Consider the following 24,621-nt stretch of genomic DNA (forward strand, 5'->3'; position numbering starts at 1 on the left):
TTTTGAGTATGTTCTTGCTGTATTTTTATCCGAATAAATTCAATCAATCAATCAATCAATTTGTGCGCTTACAGGCTAGATGAAATTGGGCCCAGTGAACTAGAAAGAACTAGAAAGAACGGTGCCGACCATGACATTTGTATATCCGAACCTTGTTCAATCTTGAAGTATACTATTTTGATCTGAACTTATAATTTGTTCTCTTCCTATCTTCCTACAGTTTAGAAGTATTTTCTTGATGAAACGTCGAGACTAATCCAGGAAACAATGAGGAGGATAGAGTGTTCCATCAGTTGTCCTAAATGAAGAAATGGGTAAGTCACGAATGGCCATTATTCGTTTTTATTCTCAAAGTTTTGATCACTGCTATACAGAATAGACATATGAGCCAGCAACTAAGCTGTGTATAAACAATCCAGAGTGGTTATTTTCGACATCACATTTCTATTTTTACATTGCATGCTGGAATTCACTGAAAACGGGGCGGGTGCCGTTTCGTAATGAAAGGGGATTTTACAAAAATATTGTGCAACCTCATTTGGACTTGATAACGCCCTCTGTTGTTTAGGCTAAACTTTTGTTTTTCGAGAACTACGTTCGGGAAATGTTTCTATGTTTCAGTGTCCCAAATATAGAAACAATACTTATTATAGACTGCTTTGTAAAGTTGATACTTTGCCGAACATAATTAATAATCAGTAAAGTATTTATAAAGAAAATTATATACATTTTAATTTGATCTTCCTTGCCAAAAAATGTGTTGAGCTAATATTAAAGGCAGTGGACACTATTGGTAATTATTCAAAATAATTATTATCATAAAACCAACCTTACTTGGTAACGAGTAATGGGGAGAGGATGATAGTATAAAACATTGTGAGAAACGGCTGCCTCTGAAGTGACGTTGTTTTCGAGAAAGAATTATTTTTCCACCACACACAACTTCGTGTGACAAGTTTTTTTCTTCTTCTTCATTATTATCTCGCAACTCCGGCGACCAATTGAGCTAAAATTTTCACTGGTTTGATATTTTATGCATATGTTGAGGTTCACCAAGTGAGAAGACTGATTTTTGACAATTACCAATAGTGTCCAGTAACGGGTTCAGGGTACCCACTTAGAAACAATACACTGTGAAATTTTGGCTTATAAACCTTTCTTCCCGCAAAACGAAATGATGTGGTCAGTAACTAGACCGTTTGTTGGGTTCCCTGACTTCACCATTAAAGTTCTTTATCGAAGCATAAACGAGGGAATACTGACAACTGTCATCTCAGCCTCGGTTTGGTTTACATTGAGCGAGATAATGGCTGAACTGTGATGAGGTCTATCAACAAATGGGGCAGTCATTGCACCCTCTCTCGACTCCAAATTCTTCCCCCATACTTTATCGTTAACACATTCAAGTGATGCCATGATAAAAAGCATGTAAGTTTCCAGAACACTGATTTGACTGTAGTGATCGCAAATTGAACCCACTTGCTTGGTGACTAACATATCCGAAATTCATACGTAACCCATTCACGATCCCAGTAAAATATACCCATTCAATTTCATCACAGTGTGCAAGACTTTTGTTTTTAATCAGCGCATGTGTGTGGTGAAGGGGAGAAGGTACTGTACCTATTCCCTGTTGCGATGAGCTGAGTGATGAAACAGTCGTCGTGTGTCGTGGTGAATGGCAACAGTGCGCACAAACTGTTCCATCCGCAACAAAGAGCAGAGTATTATTGGGTATGCGTGGAGATAACTAGTGTGTGAAACAGCACGTGTGGCCACAATACGTGCGTGGTGTATTGGAAGTTGTCAAACATTGAACCCGTACGGGCTTTCGGTGTGTGTGAGGCATCTGTCGTCAGTTTTTAGACCCGCATCTCCGCTCTGCATCCCCCGGCATTACGTCCTCTCCACACAACCTGGGCTCGAACTGATAAAAATATAATAAAAAACCTCACCTCGAGGTTTCAAGAACTACACCTCATTCTCCCACCGGGAGGAGGCCTATATTTGTTTAGGGGGTTGTAGTTTTTATTTTTTGCCACAAGATGGATGGAGAATTGGGAATTTTCGAGGCGTTGTTTGTAGCGTCGATAACGGTGAATGTTTGTGCATGGATGCAGTTCGGTGTGTACGCCGTGATGGACAGGCTAGTCGCCCAGGAGACGCAGACTAGACTAACGCGGTTTCGTCTTGCTCACAAACACAATGCAGCTTTCATGAGGAATTTGTAAGTATACATTCTCTGAATTCCAAATTCTCAGCAAAAACACTCTCATTTTATTTAAATTACCGCACCGCACCCCTAACTTACGTCGAATTTTAAAGGCAGGGCGTACATTTGTAATTACCCCAAAAATGTATATCCATACAAATTACTTGCCAATGAGCACTGGACAAGAGAACTGTTGATGTTTCCTATAAATCATTATCAGAAACGACCCATTTGAAGTAAAGTAGTTTCGGACAAAGCGGTAATTTTTCACTTAAATATTTCAATCTGAGAATGGCTTCAGGCAGGCGTCTGATACTGATAGCACATTCTGTTCAACTATAATGTTATTTTGTTTCATTACATATTCTGCAACTTCAAAGACCAAATGAACTCATTTACACATGTTCGATAATTTCCGCATAATGTGCGGATACACCAATGATGGGGTTGTACTGTACTGGTCTATAGTGGCAATATTACCAACAGTATACCCTGTCTTTAAAACGGATAATTAAATTAATATGGATTATTATTAATAACCCTTCTTTGTTCTGAGCTGTATTATTATAGCTGATTAGGTTTAGTTATAGAATTGTAGATTAGATTAATCGGGTGTGTAATACTCTGGGTCGGAACGTGTAACCCTTTATTCGCTTTAATTACATATTTTAGCTATTTCTAACACTTTATCAAATGTTAATACGTACAAGTTTACGTATAACTATTTCTAGATTGAGTTTGTTTCTAGATTGTTTTCAAAATACACTTCAAGGGCCAGTAATGCGCAGAAAAATATAACAATGTCACAAATTAATTGCCAATGTCTGTCGATGAATTTGCATCTTCTCGACGGTACCAGTTAGGCCTACCCAGACCAGAGAAAGGTTGTCATGTTAGAAACAGTGTTGGGGTTGGTTTGTATGATAAGGCTTATTCCAGTGGCCATGGCCGTGCAACTTTTTAAAGCATTGTAACTTGTGCAAAAATCATAACTTTGTTGTGGTGTTTATACCTGATTTGTTCTACTGCAAGTGTTGTTGACGGCAGCCTACACCATTACACACACAGCCGCCAAGTTAATTTTTTTTAAAACTAAGATTAAGAACAAACCCCACTGTGCTTTAATAACTACAAACGATCAGAACTACGTCTTGTTCCCTTTTGCTGACATGTCAAGTCCAAAAATAGGAAAGACTAATCCAGATCATTTCGTCGTCAACAGGGGGAATCCCGCGATCTTCAGCCGCGGGTTATACAGAACTGATGTTGTGAAAACTTGGGAATTTCAAAAATGTCAGCGATGTTTATTATGCAAGGGGCTATCCTACGTATTCGTATCGGGCTGCTGGCAACCAATCTTAGTTAGTGCCGTATAGATACAGAACCCGTTTGCGTATAAAACTGTACAGTTTTGTAATATTTTGCGAACTGCAACTATGGAAATAGAAATATGAATTTGAATTTATTACCCGAAGGCCATATTTTATTATAACAAATCCCAAGTGAAACTTAAAATTCCAAACCAAATCTAAATCGAGGACGTCGGATTTTCTCCCTTTGTTTTGGGTTTTAGTTTTTCACGAAGTCTCCATTGGTTTGTACACACAATCAAAGCGAGAACTTACTCTGTGCTTTTAGACCATATGTTTCAATGTACATGTAGACTTATTCACACACAAAGAGATGCTGTCTCTTCTATTTACTAAATTGGCATGTATTTAAAATGGTGCACTGGAAGAAACCTATACGTCCCCAAAATTTACTTTGGATCATCAGTTGTAGGGTATTTAAAAATGTCATATCGAAAGGAAAAACCCTTTGTCTGACAACGTTGTGTGCATCGATAAATGTGGCAAATTAAATTGTATTTCTCAGAAGTCTCCCCAGGCTATGCAAACTCCCCACTCTTGTAAACATTCATGGGGGAAAACCCGCAAACCTGACCTTTCATAAAGTCTGCATGCTCAGAACTATATAAGGTCCTTATAGTGAAATGTGTACTTCGCAAAACTGCTTTTGCATATTTGAAGCTCCTGGTAAATGGAGTTTATTGAGCAAGAGTGGTCTTCAAAGTATTTGCCTGGAAAAAATATTATTCGCATTCTATAAATTAAACATTAATTTGTTGTCTTCTTCAAATGTTATGTACGCATTTCCCCCTATTAATGCCCTTTTGACGAAAGTATTTATGTGACTGCATTGTGCATTGTCGCTTACGTTTATTACCGAGATTTACTGACACTAATTGGGTCACATAGAAGAATAACCTTCAATTGATGAGGACCATTCCATTTCCCTGTCCGAGTTCTCGAAGATTATGGCTTTGCAATAAATGGTGTCAATTGTGCCAATTAGGATGTGATATACAAAGCGTTGTCTTCATTTTACTTTTATAAAATCAACTATTAGATAAAACAAACCAACAATGGGTTGCGTTGTGTTGTGTTTAGTTGCCTGGTCTGGTTTGCATGAAATGTTGGCATCTGGATAATGATTTTTTGATATAAAATATGTTATCAGTTTAGTTTAGTACATAATGATTAAGGTTTCTTCTGAGAGTTGTTGAACAATGATCAATTGATAATCAGTCAGTGACAATCATGACTGTGGTTAAAGACACTGGACACCTTTGGTAATTATCAAAGACCAGTATTCTCACTTGGTGTATCCCAAAATATGCATAAAGTAACAAACCTGTGGAAATTTGGACTCAATTGGTCATTGAAGTTGCAAGAAAATTATGAAAGAAAAAACACCATTGTTGTACAAAATAGTGTGCATATTTACAGTTAAAATGTTGACATATTATTAAAACATTAAAAGTGAAAACAGACAAGGGCTATAGATAGGCCTATACACACAAAAATCATGGCAAAACATACAAACAGCGTTGTTGTTTTTACTTTAGACGTGGCAACTTTGTGTAATTTAATTTTGAAATAAATTATAAGCAAGACGAACATGAATTGACTTTTCATAATTCCAATAATGTTATTGAATCTTTAAATCTATATCTAGCCTGTTATAATATGCTTAAAGGGCCCAATGCAAACTACTTGAAGTTGAAAACTGTTCCTTTAAATCAAAGCCAAGTGCTTTTAAGAAAAAAAGTTCGGACGGGACACACCCATGAATCTGTGACTTAAATAAATTTCTCCCCCTTCACTTTTACATTATACATTTTTTTTCTTACGAAGGATCTAGGGTAGGCTTCTTTGTCTGGCGTGAATGAACAAGTTTCTGTAGCCGGTTGTAACGCGCTGCAGCCCCCCATGGGAATAGAGGCGAGGCACACACCCTAGCACGATATAACCATAAACTTACCCGTAAAAAAAACTCCCCTTGCCCGCGTGTGGACAAAACGTGTGCATTTCGATTTGACTGACTAGACGTATTGCTTACGATGACCTAAGTTCATGTGAAATAATTTGTTCATGTCTTGGAACAGTTTTAAAGGGCTGGGAGGCGTTTTGGAAATTGTTGACCCCTCTTGCGAAGTTGTGACAATGAAAATGGTTTGGCCATCTAGTCCCACTTTTTCACTTTCCTGTGTTGGGCTAATGCATTTTTTGTTATAACAGAAAGTCCTGAATTTTGCAATCAAGGTTAAACTTTGGCTGTCATCAGTTAAGAAAGTAGTGGACACTATTGGTAATTACTCAAAATAATTATTAGCATAAAACCTCCCTTGGTAACGAGTAATGGGTGAGAGGTTGATAGTAAAAAACGTTAATCGGCTCCCTCTGAAGTAATGTAGTTTTCGAGAAAGAAGTAATTTTCCACGAATTAGATTTCGAGACCTCAAGTTTAGAGTTTGAGGTCTCGAAATCAAGCATCTGAAATCACACAACTTCGTGTGACAAGGGTGTTTTTTTCTTTCATTATTATCTCACAACTTCGACGACCAATTGAGCTCAACCAGGTTTGTTGTTTTATGCATATGTTGAGATACACCAAGTGAGAAGACTGGTCTTTGACAATTACCAATAGTGTCCAGTGTCCATTTGGTAATGACTCTGAAAATTAATAGCATTAACACCTTAGTTGGTATAAAGCTGTACAGCAGCTCTGGATAGTATAATGCATTGTGAGAAACTTCACTTTTTATCCTCAAACGTAAGTCTGAGAAGCATTACTGACAGTAACATCCCTAAGATTGTGTATTCCATTAGACCGTTGAACACCGTTTTTTTTTTTGCTTTGAAAGTCGTCATCTTGTCCGTATTCGCGTCCAAATTCTACCTGCACCAGATTTTTGGCAAAAAAAACCCAAAAAAAACAAAAACCGCTGCCACCATTCTAATGCCAATTATCTATGGTACACTAGAATTGAAACGTATACCATTTGGTCTAGAAGTTTGTAACTCACTTTGATCAAAGACTCTTTTTGGAAACGGTCCGATTTTGTGATCGTTTTTGCATTTGCACGAAGGACAATTTTGACCAGTTGAGGGAAAAAAAAAATACCAATTAGTATAAAATCAAATGGCCGTGGTAACTTGAGTGCTGTATTGAAAACCAGATTTAAAAAAAAAGTTCCTTCAAAGATTTTTGATCGAAGTGTTTGACCTCAACTTGAAAAAACTACATCTGCACTTGGCTTTATTGTTTGCCTGAATTTTTGTACTCGTACGTAATGGTGTTATATGTATCTTTCATTTTCTTACTTTCGATGTCTTTAGTAATATATCCCCAGTTTTTGACAGTTTTGTTTTACGGTGGTAACACAATCTTCATGAGAAGTAGATATGTCCACGGGGACCTCTCGTTATAAAGCAAGCTGATATGATTGTGGATTGGGCAAGGAGGGTGTAATATTGTACGCTAAAGTTTCGAAACTCAATTATGATAATAATATGTTTTTCCGGTAACTTTAATAATGGACCTCCACAATCGCTCGCCTTTTCATTGCTAGTTATTTTGACATGTGTGAAACATGTTAGCTGGGTGAGTTTAGCCCCTTTTCACACGAGAACAATTTAGCAAGGGTCCCTTGCCGCCATGTGATGATTAAAGAGGATTAATAACATTGTTTGCTTGTCTTTGACTCTGCTTTGGTTGAAACGTCAGGCCATTACCAATTTGGGGTTTATGGCATTTTGTTTGATATTATATACCAGCCAAAATTGGTCGGTGAGTTAGTCATTATTTGATGAAGGAAAGCATTTCATATTTTGTATTCCAAACAAATGTAATTGTGTTACGGAGTGTTCAAGCAGTTTGCAACGGAGCAGATTAACTTTGTTCCACCTTTGTTTTCGTTTGTGACTTGTTTTGAAAACAACTTGTTGTGCTCCAGTGTATATAAAAGGCAATTGGGGGGGGGGGGGGTGAAATACTTTTTGTACGACCTCAACATGTGGGTTAGAAATTGAGGCAACAAGTTATTGTTTCAGTTTGAAATTTATCATTGCTGATGATCTAGAAAGCCATTCAGCGAATCCTTGACATGCAGATTAAAAGTATGACACATGTTTATATCGATGGGAGCAACACAAATAATTGTGAAATAATTATTTAAAACAAGTATTGTTTCACTTGTACCTTTTTTTCATGAAGTAGATTTTGCACGGCACAGTTTTCAAAAGCACAAGAAATAGATATGTAATAATCGAAAATATAATATGAAACGAGGATGTGAAGAAACGAATTCTGCCTCAAAACAAAACTGTTCTTCCAACCTTTATAAACGAAGTAGAATAGTTTTAAATTACCTTGAACTAGAAAACCAAAACCACATTAAACTTATAACAACAGTATTATCTATTGGGATGAACTTGGGGACAAACTGTTAAATATTGCCAACATGAACTCCCCGTTTCAAGGCTGTACGCAGAAATCACATGCCAAACATGTTCAGCAAAGACCTTCCTAGATTGCTAAGCAAAGATGACTGCTGCTGCTGCTAAGCAAGATATCTGCGTTTTATGTTATGGACCTACCGGTATATAGGATATGACATTGGTCTGATATTGTGTGATTTAGTAGTTCACGGATGTGAACACGACATGACCGGGACTGATAACAACAACGGTAACTAACAACTTGTTTGTGTTAGCCACAAAATAAAGATCTGATTTATACAATTGGTCTGTACAATCGTCCCGAAAAACATTTCTGTCTGAACATACGTACGTGGTTAGTGTTTCCATACGATTATAATACGAAATCGACAATTTCTGTGAACTGTTATTGGTGTCCATTTCATTATATTAGGAGCAGATTCACTGTTATCTAAGATGAAAGGACTCATCGAAAACATTCAAAAGAGGCCCTGCCATACAGATAATAAAACAATGTTGTATTGCACCTTTAAAGCTTAATAAAATTTATGAAAAATATCGTTCACACAGCATTCTAAGATAAAACAATTTTACATAATGTTCCACTCTTCAGTATAAAGGCCCTGCAACAAAGTTGCCACCATTTTATTTTATCAATCTTGTATAGGCCTTCCCATTGACCTATTTAAATCTTAAGCCACGCTCTACCGCGAGCTGTCAGTCACCATTAAAGCTATCACCCCCCCCCCCCCTCCTCTAGTCGAAAGTTTCCAGAAATCTAGTTTCCCTTCCTCTGCCCAGATCCAGGCAACGGGAAACCAGATAAGTTCTTAATGACCATTTCATGCGGGTTAATTAGATGGCCATCTAATATCTGCATTGCACGGCTCGTTAGCGCATTTCCGCCATGTTGCGTTATCTCTGGATAGGGGACTCTTCCTGTATTGTAAAGTTGCCCTTTTATACCCATGTTTCCAAGATTGAATACAATAAAGCCACCCTCAAAATTGTCCACATGCCCACTCAATGTCTGCCCCAACATCACCACAACACAACAAAGACAGATTTTAAATAAAGGGACGCATACGATTGGTAAAGTCTATTAGATTCCAAAGTTCATGAATACTCATTAACTTGAACAAAGAACAAATGTGTTTGTCAGTTCAAGGACTAGCATCTGGTCATCAACATAATATTTGGTCAATCTTTCGATCGTTGTTTAGGTCTGATGAAAGAGAATTATGCTTCAAGTTTTCTTGAACTCTGAGAGGGATTATTACACCACATCTTCTTAAGTCATAGGTTGTTGGCTCTGAAAATATTGGCCCTTGGTATATTAATCTGTATATTATTTCGACTGGTGCAATATGTTGAGTCTCCTGGCGACAACTGGTAGAGCACACTGATCGAAATATCTACATTCTCTCGCAAAATGAAATACTAAAAAACATAATATAACCATTTTTTTTATGGTGGATTGGTTCGCTAGATAGGTTCGAACAAAGAACTCATGTTTTTGGTTTCTAAAACATCGAGACAAAGGAAACGCGACTTTGGTTTTTTAGAATCGATTCGCCACCTGCCCTACGCTCCGTTTAGCCGGGTCCTTTGTGTGTGTTGTCCCATCAATTAGGGTGGTGCTTCGTAGGGCTATTACTATATTGATGACTGTTGTTTGTCACTGATAACTGTGTTGAAAAATTGCACTTCATTATGATGAATGGTATGGAACTAAATGTGTACCAGAGAATCATTTCAGATTGTATAAGCGTGTGGGTATAAAGCCAGCTGCTAAAGGACTCCATTTACTAAATAGCAACACATTTCCAAAGCAAAATATTTTGACGCAATATATTTTTTTGTAAATATTGAGTAGCAATTTTGTCATTTTATTTTTTAGCAGCAACTGATACACTTTGTTACTGATAACTGTGTGTAGTATTATTTATTTATTTATTCATTTATTTATTTATTTATTCATTTATTTATTTAAAAATCCTTATACATGATACAAAAATCAGCACAAGAGCAGTATTACGCTATGGTCCTGTGTTATATAAAAGGAAAGAGGAAAACATAAAAAAAACCAAAAAAAAGTATTCCACTTCGTTATGATTAATGGTATGAAACTTAATAGACAGAGAATGATTTGAGATTGTAAGTGTGTGGGTATACAACCAGCTGCTAAAGGACTGGGCTCAAATAGCAATAGCCTACCAGGTATGCCTACCAGCAATTTTGCATCGCAAAATCTTTGGACTAAACCCTTTTTTTGGTAAACACTACATAATATAACATTTTTAACTGATTGGTTGTATAAAGTGTTCATAAAAATGTACGGATACACGAACTGTCAATTCTGCATGCTTTAGCACATCATACTTGCTTACGAAGCTATGGAAGTGGATGCCTTGGATTTCATGCCCAGCATAAAAAAACAACGCTAAGCACAAAAACCTTTTTCTCAGCACAAATAGGTTACCAGCCGAAATGCCAAACAGCTACCAGTGCTGGCTCTGGTACATCGCTCATATCTTGCCAAGCAGAGCAATTTACTGAGCAGTAATTTCTGCTTAGTAAATTTCTGAAACTGATCCCAAATCACCTGACACCGAGAGTTGGTTTCTTCCCCGTAACGATGTCAACACAAAGTCTGAGTGATCTTTGGGAGTTTGAGACCCTCGTGTGTCACTGTCTCTGTCCAGCCAGTAACCAGCTAGGACCAATCCATCTTTCAAGAAAGGTCTATTCTGGGAAGGGTCTCGTGAATGATTTGTTTTGTGCGTGGAAGGTCAGTGAACAGGGCCAAAAGAAGGTTCTTTACTGAACTGAAGTTTGAGGTGCGTTTTTGGTGAAAATGCAAAACATCAATGAGTATCAAGTTGTTGTTAAAGTAAACTGCATGCTTCATATTTAGACATAGACATAATCCATTTTGCAAAGACCTTCTGACTTGGCCTCCTTTGTCAAGTTCTCCGTATACTTACGACGTATCGACTAGGCCTATACGCGTGGATTCCCATGCACAATGGCGCTTGACGGCTCTAGCTTCAGTCCATTGATGCTTAGAAAAGATGACTAGAAAGTGAAACACAAACCCCCCATATTTTTTTGTACGAATGGACAATTGTTAACGGAATGTTGACTAACTATTATGTTCAAGGTCCTTTCGACTTATTAATGTTCAAACTATACCATAAGTTTTTGTCACAAACCGCAGATTCTTAGAACTTGACCTTTTACCTATTCGTGCAACTTTCAAGAATGTTTGTTTTTCCGAACATCCAACAAAGAATTTTAACAGATAATACTTCACATCTTTGTGAAATTGTAGGTGGATATTTTATATTCACTATAGGTGAATATGCTTAATGATGGGTTATTCAATTTAAACTTTTTTTTGCAGCACCGTTTTCAAGTAAAAAGTTCAGATTGTTTAAAAAAAAAATCAATTTGAAGACTGACTACAAATTAAAAACAATTAATTACATTAAAATACACAATTCAATACTACATAAGAACAACTTTGTTTTGTACTCTCTTTCCCAAAACAGTTCCGTAAATCAGCTCTATAAAATAATTTATTTCTAACCGTTGGGATACGTTTTGATTCGAGTGGTATGTCGGTGCGGATTGAGTCGGTGCGGGCGCTGTTGGTGAATTGGCCGCGGTGTGCGTGAAAAGGGAAACGAGAAACGTCTTGCACCAAGATTATATGTTGCAATGAAAGTCTCTGTAAGTTTTTAATACTATGTAGTTAAGTACTGATAAGTATACTGTAATGTTTGTTCGTTATAACGTGACCCGTTTGGGTTGAGACCGCTAGTCTAGGTTCCTAGACCATTGGTGTTGCGTGGTCACACACAACCAACGTTCCGATTATGCACGGCAAAAACTGTACACGCTTGTAATGAACGAACGCTAGCGGGCGCTCTGTTTCTCTGATTTCCGGATCTCCCCATGTCCTGGTGCTCACCAAGGTCTAGGACATTTGCAAATTGAAGGCGTGGCCAGACTATGCAAATGACTCGATTATTCATATCACGTGACGGGTTGAAGATGACTATTCAAACTAGACCGAGTCAAAGGTCAATGTGATAGGCGCGCTATTTTTAATCATCTTTGCTCAAAGAGTAATTCCGTGGTCATTATAGGCCTATTAAAAGGAAAACAGTGAAATTTTAAGTATAGACTACCTATTCAGATTATGGATACGTGACGATTTGAAATCGTAAATAATGGTCAAAAATCGAACGTAAGATTAGCATCCATCAGAGAGTCCGTGTAACGGATGCTTGTATGGCCCCACGGCGTGGAGCAATCGGAACGTGAAATAAGCCTTGTGGAATATCACGTACCGCCCATGCCGTGTCTCGTGGGGGTTGGAGGTGTTAAATCCCAGGCGCTATAAACTCCCAGCTTGCGGTGTCGACTCCGTTGTTTCTTATGATCGCAACGTTCCAATATGCTCCATTTTGATTCATGGCCCCCTAATTTCTTTTTGTTATGAGTTTCAGATAATTTTGATGATGTCAAAACGTAGGAATATCGCATCTACCTCCATGGTTATATTGACAGTGTTATTGTGTGAGTAGCTTTAAAATATTATGAGAATTTTTTATAAAAGGTTGAAATAAAAATAATGCTGAAACAAAATTCCCTCAAAGCATAATTTTGCCAAACAAAGTATTATTTTTTAATTCTGTGAATGAAGAGTTATTTTTGAGGTAATGATTAAACTGGGCAACTAGTGGAATTTATGACCTGACTATTCGCCTCAAATAACTGGGAGTTGAATAGCAGTAGTCGCCACCCGACAAGCAATCAAAATTCGCAATTTCTCATGAGTTGTTCCAAAAGATATTGTTACGACTACATTCCAAAAAATATTATATGGTTACGTTCCAAGCTGCGCAGCTACTCGGCTACGTTTACGTTCAAAGATACGCTTAGGTCTACATTCCTTCAAGTTACACTATAATATCAAAAGGTATGTTTTCAAGCCCGAGTCAAGCTACGCTTACATTCCAAGATACGCAGCTACGTTTACGTTCAAAGATACGCTTAGGTCTACATTCCTTCAAGTTACACTAATATCAAAAGGTATGTTTTCAAGCCCGAGTCAAGCTACGCTTACATTCCAAGATACGCAGCTACGTTTACGTTCCAAGATTTGCTTAGGTCTACGTTCCTTCAAGTTACACTATAATATCAAAAGGTACGCTTTCAAGCCCGAGTCAAGCTATGCTTACGTTCAAAGATACGCAGCTACGTTTACGTTCCAGAATACGCTTAGGTCTACATTCCTTCAAGTTACACTATAATATCAAAAGGTACGCTTTCAAGCCTGAGTCAAGCTATGCTTACGTTCAAAGATACGCAGCTACATTTATGTTCCAAGATGCTACGCTTCAGTCCAAGATATGCTTACGTTCCAAAAGATGTCAACGTTCCAAGCTACACAGCTACTCAGCTGCGCTTATACACTCCAAGATACATTTAGGTTACGCTACAATATCAAAAAGTACGCTTTCAATCCCGAGTCAAGCTACGCTTACGTTCCAAGATCTGCAGCTACGGTTACGTTTCAAAATACATTCTCACAAAGGCGCTTTTGAATCCCTCAAGATTTCCTTCCCCCAAGATTAAAAAACTTTCACTGTGAATAACACTACAGGGCCCACCAGTTAATATCTGTTTGGCAGAAAATACTGTACAACATTTCTTTACTATCCAAAAAATTAGGTGGGCACTAGGCATAAGTCTACAACATTTCAAATTTAATTAAAAATTGGCTGGTAACCAGTTTCTGCTAAGCAATACTATTTTGTGCTAACTATAAGCAAATTGTTTAGCCAATACAGGCTTCATCAGTGTGGGCCCTGGCACGTCGGGAGCATAACGCCACGATCGCATTTCAAGCTGCATCATGGCAATGCAGTAGTCTGAATCTGGATATTATACATAGAAAGGTTTGTGGTGGTACCGCAAACCTTTCTTTATCTTATTTCCACCATGTGGCAAAGTTTCAAATCCTACTGATCTGGACATTATTATACTCCGATAAAAACATATACCCACACACACATGCAGAGTATAGCAAAAGTCATGCAACGCATTACTGCATGCATTTACACTGCATGCACAACACTGATGAATTATTCATGAGCCAACCGCAACGCAGCCTCTGATTGGCTCCACCGGAAAGTCGGGGGAGATTTGCCGAAAAACAATAAAAAAGTTAAGACCCGTCGTTGCAAATGTCCTAGACTTTGGTGAGCACAGGAAATCAGAGAAACAGAGCGCCTGCTAGCGTTCGTTCATTACAAGCGTGTACAGTTTTTGCCGTGCATAATCGGAACGTTGGTTGTGTGTGACCACGCAACACCAATGGTCTAGGAACCTAGACTATGAGACCGCTTGATAACAGAGTGTTATCTCAGTTATCCTTGTCACAAGACACAGTTGGCAAAGAAGAATGACATCAAAAAATTGACACTCCAGAAAAGTAATGACGTAAAGGCCCTTCCTTTTTTTTCTGTACAAAAATAAATAATATGTCGTCACGATTTTTTTGTTCGTTTGTTGGAGTGTTTGTTTGGTGGTTGGTTGGTTGGTTTGGTGGGGTGTTGGGTTTGTTTGTTTCGTCTTGTGAAGAAAAAAAAATGAAACACAAAGAACGCCATTTTAATTACATCTGGGTCGAGAATGAGATCACCTGGTCAATCTTTTTTTTTCATTCTTTCTTTAAGTAGTTTGTTTGGTATTCTCTGTAAAAAGTTTTGCATAGTGGATTGTTTTATGTTTTGAGGCAACTAAAAGTTCCAGTTGAAAAAGTAAAAAAAAAAATCCTCTTGTTTAGAAATTTTGTTTGGATATGTTGTTACCATAGGCATTTTTTATATATTTTTATTCATATTTCGAATTCGGTCATATTTGTTTTCAACGATGAGGGCGTTCAAATTGTGTTTCTTTAGTCTATGTAACTCAATCCCCTTTAAAGGAACTGTGAGTTCATCTGAGGTTAAACACTGACTGTGTAGACACACTTTCCCAATTGAAGTCGTCTCTTTTTCTTCCTCCAGGGTGATCTACCTCTGAGTGAGTCTTTTATTTTATTGAAAGTCCCCTTCCCATGCGTGGTGGCAACGAACTCTCTTAGACCTACTTTCCACATTGTAGGATCTGGGCGCAATTTCATAGAGCTGCTAAGCACACAAATTTGCCTAGTATGACAGGATTACCAACCAAATTTCCATTTGTTACATATTGCTTGTTACTGGTATTCAGCTGTTGTTTGCTTATCCTGAAATTCACGTGAAAATTTGGTTGGTATTCCTGTTTTTTATCAAGGAAGAAATTCCATGCTAAAGCAAATTTTAGTGCTTAGCAGCTTTCATGAAATTGGGCCCTGTTCAGTTGGTTTCAAGGAACTAAGCAACATTTGGTGTCACAATATTGTATTGAAATGTTCAGAAAGAAAAGTTAACTACTATAAAGTAACACTTATTTGTAATGTAGGGAGACCGCCAACATGGGGCTATACAGCTCAGTTGGTATAGAGCGCTATGTTAATCCGGAGTACGTTAATTCGGGGGTCAGTGGTTCAACTCCTGGTCCACCAATTCTTTAGTTTTTTTTTTTAGTTTTTTTTTTTTTGGGGGGGTGAACCAAAACTTATATTGATGCATAATACAAATTGACAACAATTTTTGGTTATTTAATTTAAACCATAGGAGGAAAGACATGCATACCAAACAGCACCTCATTGTCTTTATTGTGATAAACATCTTGTCATGGGGATTGTTTCCCGTCTAGTCGCTAGTCGTGAAAGTGGAAAGAATAACACAAATTTCTTGCTTACCCATGGGGTTTTCCCGTAGCTGGTACAGCGTATGGGTGTGTGTGTGTGTGTTTTATACAAGAAATCACTTAGTCGGGCAGATAATATGGCTTTAAATGGAAGATATACGTTTGGTAACCACTCCTAAAGGCAGTGGACACTATTGGTAATTACTCAAAATAATTATCATCATAAAACCTTTCTTGATTACCAGTAATGGGGCGAGTTTGAGAGTATAAAACATTGTGAGAAACAGCTCCCTCTGAAGTGACGTAGTTTTCGAGAAAGAATTAATTTTCCACAAATTTGATTTCGAGACCTCAAGTTTAGAATTTGAGGTATCGAAATCAAACATCTGAAAGCACACAACTCCGTATGATGAGGGTGTTTTTTCTTTTATTATTATCTCGCAACTTCGACGACCGATTGAGCTAAAATTTTCACAGGTTTGTTATTGTATGCATATATTGAGATACACCAACTGTGAAGACTAGTCTTTGACAATTACGAATACGAATAGTGTCCACTGTCTTTAAAATGATTGGAAATACAAACTATTGGTTGGAAGTCTTCATCATGTTTTGATTAGTATAAAGCATTTTGCGAAATACATTTCACTGCAGATGCCCTTAAATTCCAATGATTCTGAGAAGAGTCACTGTTGGTAATGTTTCTTAGATTGTGTATTGGTGATTATTCCTCCTGAGTGCACATTTTTCGCTACAGACTTTTGGCGATATATAAAAAAAGGGACATTTTGAAATGAAATGTTCTCATGTTAGTTGTATTGTATATAATCCATCTACAATCGAACGGTTCCAATCGAACAGTTTAAAAACTGACTTGGTAACGAGCATTGGAGAGCTGTTGATAGTATACAACTTTGTGGGAAACGAATTCCTCTGAAGTAATGTAGTTTTTGAGAAAGAGGTAATTTCTCACTAAAATCATAAAAGACTTCTATAGCTAGAAGTCTTTAATTCCTATCTGAAAGCACACAACAAGGGTGTTGTTTCTTTCATCATTTTCTCGCAACTCCGATGACCGATTGAGCCCAAATTTTCACAGGCTCGTTATTTTATGCTCATGATGGGATACAAAAGGTGAGAACACTGGTCTTTGACAATTACCAAACATGACAGTGCCTTTAATTAGTTGTATTTTCGTCGCGCAATGCGCTATAATGTAGAAGACGTAGCTGCATGGAGACATCATCATGTTGATATGGTGTGAATTGGAGAAGGCTATGTGGCCAAGATTGATGGGCAATGGGAACCTTTGATGTACAACATCCTTCACGGGTTAGCCTGATATAAATCGTATCCTTCCGTCTCTACTCCCAGCCTCCTTAAAGTCCCCCTAAGTATTCGGTTGACGGTCAGGTCAGAAAACCTCCTCTGATGTTGAGCCTCGGATAAACCTCAAAAGGGGAAAGGTTATTGCGAGCGTTCAATCTGTGGAGAGAGGAGACTTTGGGGGACGTTTCTTTTAAAGTCTTAAAGGTGATGCAGTTGTTATATACAGAGAAACTTTACATTCCTTGTTCACACATATAGTGTAGATTTTGTACGGTACCTGGGCCCAATTTCATGCTTACTGTGCGATTTCTGTTTCAGAGCGCTGCTAACCGTAAGCACACGAAAAGGCGTGCTAACTTTCCGGTGCTTACTGCACTAACATAAATGACGTAACAATGCAAATCCATTTTTTTGTGAAATCGGCAAAAGACTCAGCGTCGGATGCTTTCATTGATAGGGGGGGGGGGTACAATAACTGGTGAGAGTCAATAAATTCGCAGCCACCCGCCTGCTTTGATCATGTCAAGAGTGCCCCTTTAAATTAAAGCTGTCTACAAGCTATGCCAAAAGTGCTATTAATGTGGAAGTTTTTTGTGAGTACAAAATACGTTCCACCTTTTTTTGTTCGGTAATAATTGAGCATCAATCGTTGATCCATCAAGAGGTGCTACCGTACCACTACGTACCAGCGCTTTGTTGCAACTCACATAAGCTTGTACTGAACTCAGTTTTAAGGGAAGGTACACGTTTGGTAATTACTCAAAACAAATATTGCCTTAAAAACAGACTTGGTAACGACCATTGGGGAGCTGCTGATAGTATAAAACATTGTGGGAAACGACTCCCTCCGAACTTAGTAACGAAGTTTTTGAGAAAGAGGTAATTTCTCACTAAAATATTAAAAGACTTCCAAAGTTTTTTATTACTATCGGAAAGGACACAAATTCGTCCAACAAGGGTGCTTTTTCTTTCATCCTTTTCTCGCAACTTCGATGACCAATTGGACCCCAATTTTCACAGGCTTGTTATTTTATGCTTATGATGGGATACACCAAGTTATCTACCGTCGGGGTGAATGGTAAATCATTGTCACCGATGCTTGTTTGAGCTTGTATCAGTCTTTTTCGGAAGACAGTCAGATAATTTTTGGTGGATTTTTTTGTAACAGCATGGAGGTTTTAGTATAAAACGGGCTTTTTAATGATATTAGTTTTTCTGATTTCAAATTTAAAATAACTACATGTATACAAATCCGTTTTTCTCAGAGAAAACCAGCCACAACATTTCAAACGTAGTGCAATTTTGACTGGTATAACATGTTTCTGCTAAGCGATATTATTCTGTGCTTAGCAAGTTTGTGTGCTTACAGGCTGTTTGAAAGTGGGCCCAGTGTGCATGGCCAACATGGCCGGCGATGAGTCCTTCCCTTTAAAAATGTATCATGAAAGTGAGGGTTGCTTGGTGCTAAAACGCCAGTCGTGTATGAACTGAGAAAAGGGAAGTTTGCGGTGTATAGCGGCCCCCATGGAGGATACACGTACGCAATCTATGGTCTCCTTCGGGCAGTGGAAGAGGGGGGGGGGGGGAGGAGGGGAGTTTGGGGAAGGGGGAGAGAGAGAGAACAGTGATGAGTAATCGAGATTGAGCCGGTGGCGGTGGAGGTCACGGCATACTGACACAGTTTGGAAAAACAAGCAAAGATAGGAATAACAAAAACAAGGTGGTGTTTAGCACGCGAGGCTGTTTAAGGTATTTTTTGGAATTTGACATTTATCTTTATTTTTGATGTAATATTGAAATGTGTTTACTTTTTTTTAGTCTTCGCTCCAGTTTTTTGTTGGGTGCCCGTTGCACACATTTTTGATTTCACTTAAAGTTGGGGGAGATTGAAATGGGGGGGGGGGGTTGGATTGGGACACCACTAGGGAACATTGAGGGGACATAGCACATTAATAGCTTGTATGCGGATCCGTTTTCACAGCTGTTTATTTTCCGAATGTTTGGGAGGGGGTTTTAAGGGTGTGTGATTAGTGAGGGGTATAAGGTGCGCGTTTACTCAAAACAACTCTTGCAGTGCAGTGTTTATTGTCTGGTACCGCGTGTGTAAAAATGAAACATAGGGGAGGTTTAGCTGCACGTTACGCGAGCAAATACGTAAACGTGAAAGTCAGAAAATGTTGTTGTAAAAATCTCACGTTTTAAAGCATACGTGAAGTAAACATTTCTCACGTCAGGTACGTACATACTTGCAGACGTCATACGTGAGCATGAAATGAGCCCAAAGTGGTGACGTCACCTAGAAACGACACAAATTTCTGACGTTCACGTTTTTGCTAGCGTAACTTGCGGGTAAACCTCCCGACCAGTATCATCATACGTAGGCCTACACGGGGCTTCCTACATGATAGCAGTTGCATTTAGGAAAGCGGGTGTAGTTTCGGTGAACATTTTGAAAACCGAGTGTTGGTAGACAATTTCTCGAACACGACTTCGGATGGAAAGAGTCTTTTTACACTTTGGTTTCCTGCCAAGTTTATTAGAAACGTAACGAACTACTGTCTTCATTTCGGAGTTTGGGTTCTCTTGTGGGCTGCACACGGGTCTTCTGTTACCGTACTCCGTGAGTTTTTGTCCCTTGGGTGTTTGGTCCTCCACGCCCCGTGCCCTGTAATGAATTGCCGACGGAGGTGTTATGGCTGACAGTCGGAAGTACCGTCATAATGGGTACCACACCTCGGGGCTGACGGTCGCGTGCGAGCCCCCCCCCCCCCTCTCTCTCTCTCTCTCTCTCTCTCTCTCTCTCTCTCTCTCTCTCTCTCTCTCTCTCTCTCTCTCTCTCTCTCTCTCTCTCTCTCTCTCTCTCTCTCTCTCTCTCTCTCTCTCTCTCTCTCTCTCTCTCTCTCTCTCTCTCTCTCTCTCTCTCTCTCTCTCTCTCGGGACTGTTGCTAAAAATTAAAACACAATATATTATTGTTTGAATTTAAGTGCATACTGGTTAAAGGCACTGGACACTTTTGGCAATAATTGTCAAAGACAAGTGTTCTTTTGGGTATCCCAACATTATACATAACATAACAAATCTGTGAAACTTTGGACTCAATTTGTCATCGAACTTGCAAGACAATAGTGAAATAAAAACGCCATTGTTGCACAAATATTTTTGCTTTTAGATGACTTGGAAGTGTTAAAAGACTTCAGGCTTAAAGCCTTTTATTATTTGAGTAAGAAATTAGTACATCTGTCTCAAAAACCACGTTGCTTCAGAGGGAGCCATTTCTCACCATGTTTATTATATTATCAACAGTTTTCCATACTCGTTACCACCTAAGTTTTTTATGCTAACAATCATTTTGAGTAATTACCAATATTGTCCAGTTGCTTTTGGTCCGGTTTGAAAGAACACAGTTTAGTTCCGTTCCTGGAGATGAACGTAAAAACTTTGGTGCTGGAAACTTTTATTGACTGGGAATATTCAACTTTGGTTTTTCCAAAAACCTCGTAAAAGTGGGTTCTTTTGAAACAAAATTACCAAATTTTTTAAACATTGGTCCATCAAACTGGATGGAAATGTTTGGTCTGTTCTTGTGTCTTGGAATTAGCTTTGGTTTTGGACAAATAAAAAAGATAATTTTGAAAGCTAAAAGGGAATAGACGGTTTCATGAATGTCCTCGGACTCATCAAATTTTGTATTTGAGTTTGTTTGTTTTTGATTGTTGTCTTAAGGAATGTGTGGAGGAAAAGTTCATGTTTACCAATCGGATTAATATAATGTTTACCTCCGAGTCTCATGACTGGTAGGCTATCCCCAAGTCTCATGACTGGAAATTCCAACAAGTCTCATGACATGGTTATCGTGTCTTTGTATTACGAAATAAAAAGCTCAAACAAAGTAAACACAATCCTCAACAAACAATGAGAAAGATAATGATGAGAAGACGATGGCCACAGGAAATTCAAAACTTCCGATCGTTTTTTATTTAAATGAGAATAAGTTGCTGAAACAAATAGAGTGAAAGGGGACATTATTTTATGTATCTTTCAATAAACATAACAATGATGTAATCAAAACTTGAACATGTGCTTTATATCATTCGAACTGCTATTGTGTTTATAATATAAACTTAAAACGCTCATGTATTCATAGCGTTTACAAAATAAAAAATTCACACGACAATGTGTCCATGGTGAGCGTGTTTACTATTTTTGTCACATTGTCATTGTCGCGTGGGCCGTGTTGCATTGACCGGACGGACGGGGTCGGTGACAAATATCTAAAATATTTATTACATTTTTGTAAAACTAGTTTACACCCATATCGGACAAAAAACTCTTTTGGCAAATAACACACGAAGCGTACTTCCCATGACGTCCATCGAACTTTGATCTCAACTGTACATTAATTCATCAGGCTGGTCGACGGCTGCTGTATGTATGAGTTAAAAATATGCTGCTTTTATTTTTGCCAGCACGATTTATATTACCAGGTTTAATCTATATGAATAGGTTTGCGGTAACACCATGTAATGACTATCTCTAAATGAGTTGGGGTGGTTCTGAAAAGAACCGTTTGTTTTTAACTCGACGTTTCGATCAGTATGCTCTGATCGTCTTCTGGAGAGAAAGTCTAGACTAATGTACCGGGCACGATGGTGAACTAAAATCCAGCCGATCAAACTAATTATTGCTTGAATCATTGTTGAGTATAATGATGCATTTCTTAATCAAAAGGAAAATGATTTGTTTTCTTCTATCCTTCGATCATTATCCTTGACACGTAGGCCTACTTATATTGTTGTAATCTGGTTTTGGTATGATGTGCCATGCCTCCAAATGGTATGTTATTCATAGGTGTGACACCGTCTGTTTAATTAATAAACATTCTCATAAGGCAATCAAGTTACTATGACTCATTTAGGGGTTGGTTCTGTTTGGGTATTATATGGGCCCTTTATACTAGCCCATTGTCATAAATATAAGGGCAGCTTAACGACAAAGCTTAATAGGAAAGTAGGAAACCAGTCATAATTGTACATGTTGAAGGTTTTTGTATTAGTAGGGCCTATGTGGTAAAACGTACATGAAGTTCCATTACCAGGTGTGAAACAAAACAATCTAAACCACAAAAATGACACACTAGTCTAAATATTTACAATGCAAAAGTTTTATAAAGTATATAGCAAATTTTATTCAAAAAGATTGCACTGCCACAATCTAGGATGCGTTTATTCCTCATTGCACAGTAGTTTACCAGAAACACGATGTATGGATAGCATGGTAATGCATACAATGCAGCTGGATCCATCAGCTCATGTTCCCCCTCGAGGGTGCTTCGTTAAAAAAAAACACATTTTTTTTTCGATCTCGCAAACGTAATTTGCGTTTTCGAAACAACGACCTGGGTTCACCGGGTGAACAACGACCCGGTAACGAAAGCACACGCTTTCTTAATACATGACGGAGTCCAAGCCCAAATCATAAGCCTGGTTTGGAAAACGCTTGATATGGAAGGGTTGGTCTTCCCACCCAAAAGCGGCAATAATTCTCAGAAACTTTAGTGTTGTAATAATATTTTTTTTTTTTTTTTTTTTTTTTTTTGGGGGGGGGGGTGCCCAGGTTATTTCGCCATACAAAACTCTCGGGGAATTCCCTTCTTGTGAACGATGACCTCATCGCGATCCCAGAGCGTTTATTGTTAGATTAGTTGTCGGGTAATGCTGGTCTACTACTTACACAGATATAGGATACAAGCAAATTTATCAAACATTAAAGACATTAAGTAATGGGTTTGAATCCATTACCAATTTGAAATGTAAGCTTCGGTTTTATGACCATTTCATAGGGCTAGAAAAAGGTCACCTCTCGAAAACGTTGCTCTAAACAAACAAATACGTTGTTTCAGTCCCAAAACCAGTACACTTGACATTGTATTTGTGACACAATAATTGTTTTTCTAATAAGCGAAATTGGTTTGTGCGCCGGTCTGCGGCTTTGGGTACAACCAGTTGGTATAGATAGAGGGCGCTCGCCAAAAGAACCACAGGGCTTCAAAAGAGCCGAATTTGTGTGAATTGGAACGTTTGAGCGAACCCTTAAGATTTGCTTGTAAATAACCTCTCTTAATCAAATATTTATATATAGGGCTATGTCACTGGCGATCTCCACGAAGGGACTCATCTATTTTTTGGGATTGTATGTCATTGTTTAAAACATTACTCATGCGCTACCAAAGTGGTCTTGTACCATGCACTGCAGTTGGTTGCGTCTGTGTTGCCGGCAAAGGTTGCCTCGTTTGACAAGGCCCTAACTTGTTGTTTGTGGTATTTCTTTTGCTTTTATTGAAATATTCTCAACCAATTTCGTGTCTCTAATTTTTACAGTTACGTCGATGCAGTTATTTTCACGTGTCTTCCTGTTGCAACCTTTGTTCTGGCGTTCACCACGAGGGCTTTGGATTCGCCGTTTGCCGCCAACTACCCCGCAGAACTCCGGGTGCTCTTCAGTGTCCTGTCCGGCGTCTTAATTTTCTTGCTCTTTCGGTGTTGTCTGGTCGCCAAGAACGACCCCATCAAGTACATGAACATCATCATCTACATCGTGTCCTTGGCTACCGCCGTCACGGTGCTTCTTACCGGGGAAGATGTCACCATCGGCCTGGTCCTAGCCATCTCCATGGGTGATATATTCCTCTTAAACGTTGGCAAGTTCGTCCAGGTGACGCGGATACAGAGTGTCCGGTGCCAGCGAATCGTGATGTTACTGTCGGTCTACGCGTGTATTGTCTTCCGTGCATTCCTGCCTCTAGCCTGTGTTTCCATCTCGCTGATCAACGGGAAACCGTTCGACATGAGCTACCAGTCTATCTTCATATTCTTTGTTGGGATCCTCTTCTTCGGTGCCATGAACACATGGCAGGTGAACTCCGGGATCTCCCAGCTCTGTCGACGGAAGACAGAGACCGTCATCGAGGTCCCGTACCGGACATTCGGCGATGACTCCGTCCCTAAACCCGAGGACATCGCCGTAGCTAGCTCCTCCATCGAAATGCCGCCCTCATACAGTGAGGTATGCAGCAGCAACTCGTTCTTGCCAGTCAGCCTTCCACCATCGGCTGACACCCATAACGAAACAGCGCCATCTGTTGTTATCACCATGAACAATGAACTGCTCGTCATTGATGCGCAGATGTTAGCTCAGGACGTCACCCAAATAGAAGCTGCCCCTAAACCAGAAACAACCTCAGACACTGCAGCGTTAATATGAACACAGCACTAAACAACATGTAATGAAAGAGACAATGGAATTGTCCCTAGCAATTAATTTATAAAGTTTGTTTAACTTTATTAATAAAGAGATGTTAAATGAGTGCGTTGGGGATAAAGAATAATGGTTACCCATACACTGACGAGTAATAAGCATTGTACACTTAAAGGCAGTTGACACTATCGGTAATCACTCAAAATTAATTGTTAGCATAAAAACTTACT

At 38.7% G+C, this 24,621-nt stretch overlaps 1 protein-coding gene across 1 annotated transcript; it reads left to right on the forward strand.

Moving 5' to 3' along the window:
* The first annotated feature begins 1,802 nt into the window (after positions 1 to 1,802).
* LOC117293771 lies at positions 1,803 to 24,621 on the forward strand. Its single transcript, XM_033776208.1, has 2 exons — positions 1,803 to 2,227; positions 23,515 to 24,621. Exons 1-2 carry the CDS (start codon positions 2,046 to 2,048, stop codon positions 24,395 to 24,397), a joined length of 1,065 nt encoding a protein of 354 aa, XP_033632099.1. The 5' UTR covers positions 1,803 to 2,045; the 3' UTR covers positions 24,398 to 24,621.

The sequence above is a fragment of the Asterias rubens genome, chromosome 8, assembly GCF_902459465.1.
Source record: "Asterias rubens chromosome 8, eAstRub1.3, whole genome shotgun sequence".
In the NCBI taxonomy this organism is placed as follows: Eukaryota; Metazoa; Echinodermata; class Asteroidea; order Forcipulatida; family Asteriidae; genus Asterias; species Asterias rubens.

Excerpts from the sequence above, each read along its gene's own strand:
- LOC117293771 (XM_033776208.1), top strand. The coding sequence starts at position 2,046 with ATGGATGGAGAATTGGGAATTTTCGAGGCGTTGTTTGTAGCGTCGATA. Across the intron at positions 2,228-23,514 it reads GCAGCTTTCATGAGGAATTT|TTACGTCGATGCAGTTATTT; the intron begins GTAAGTATACAT and ends TAATTTTTACAG.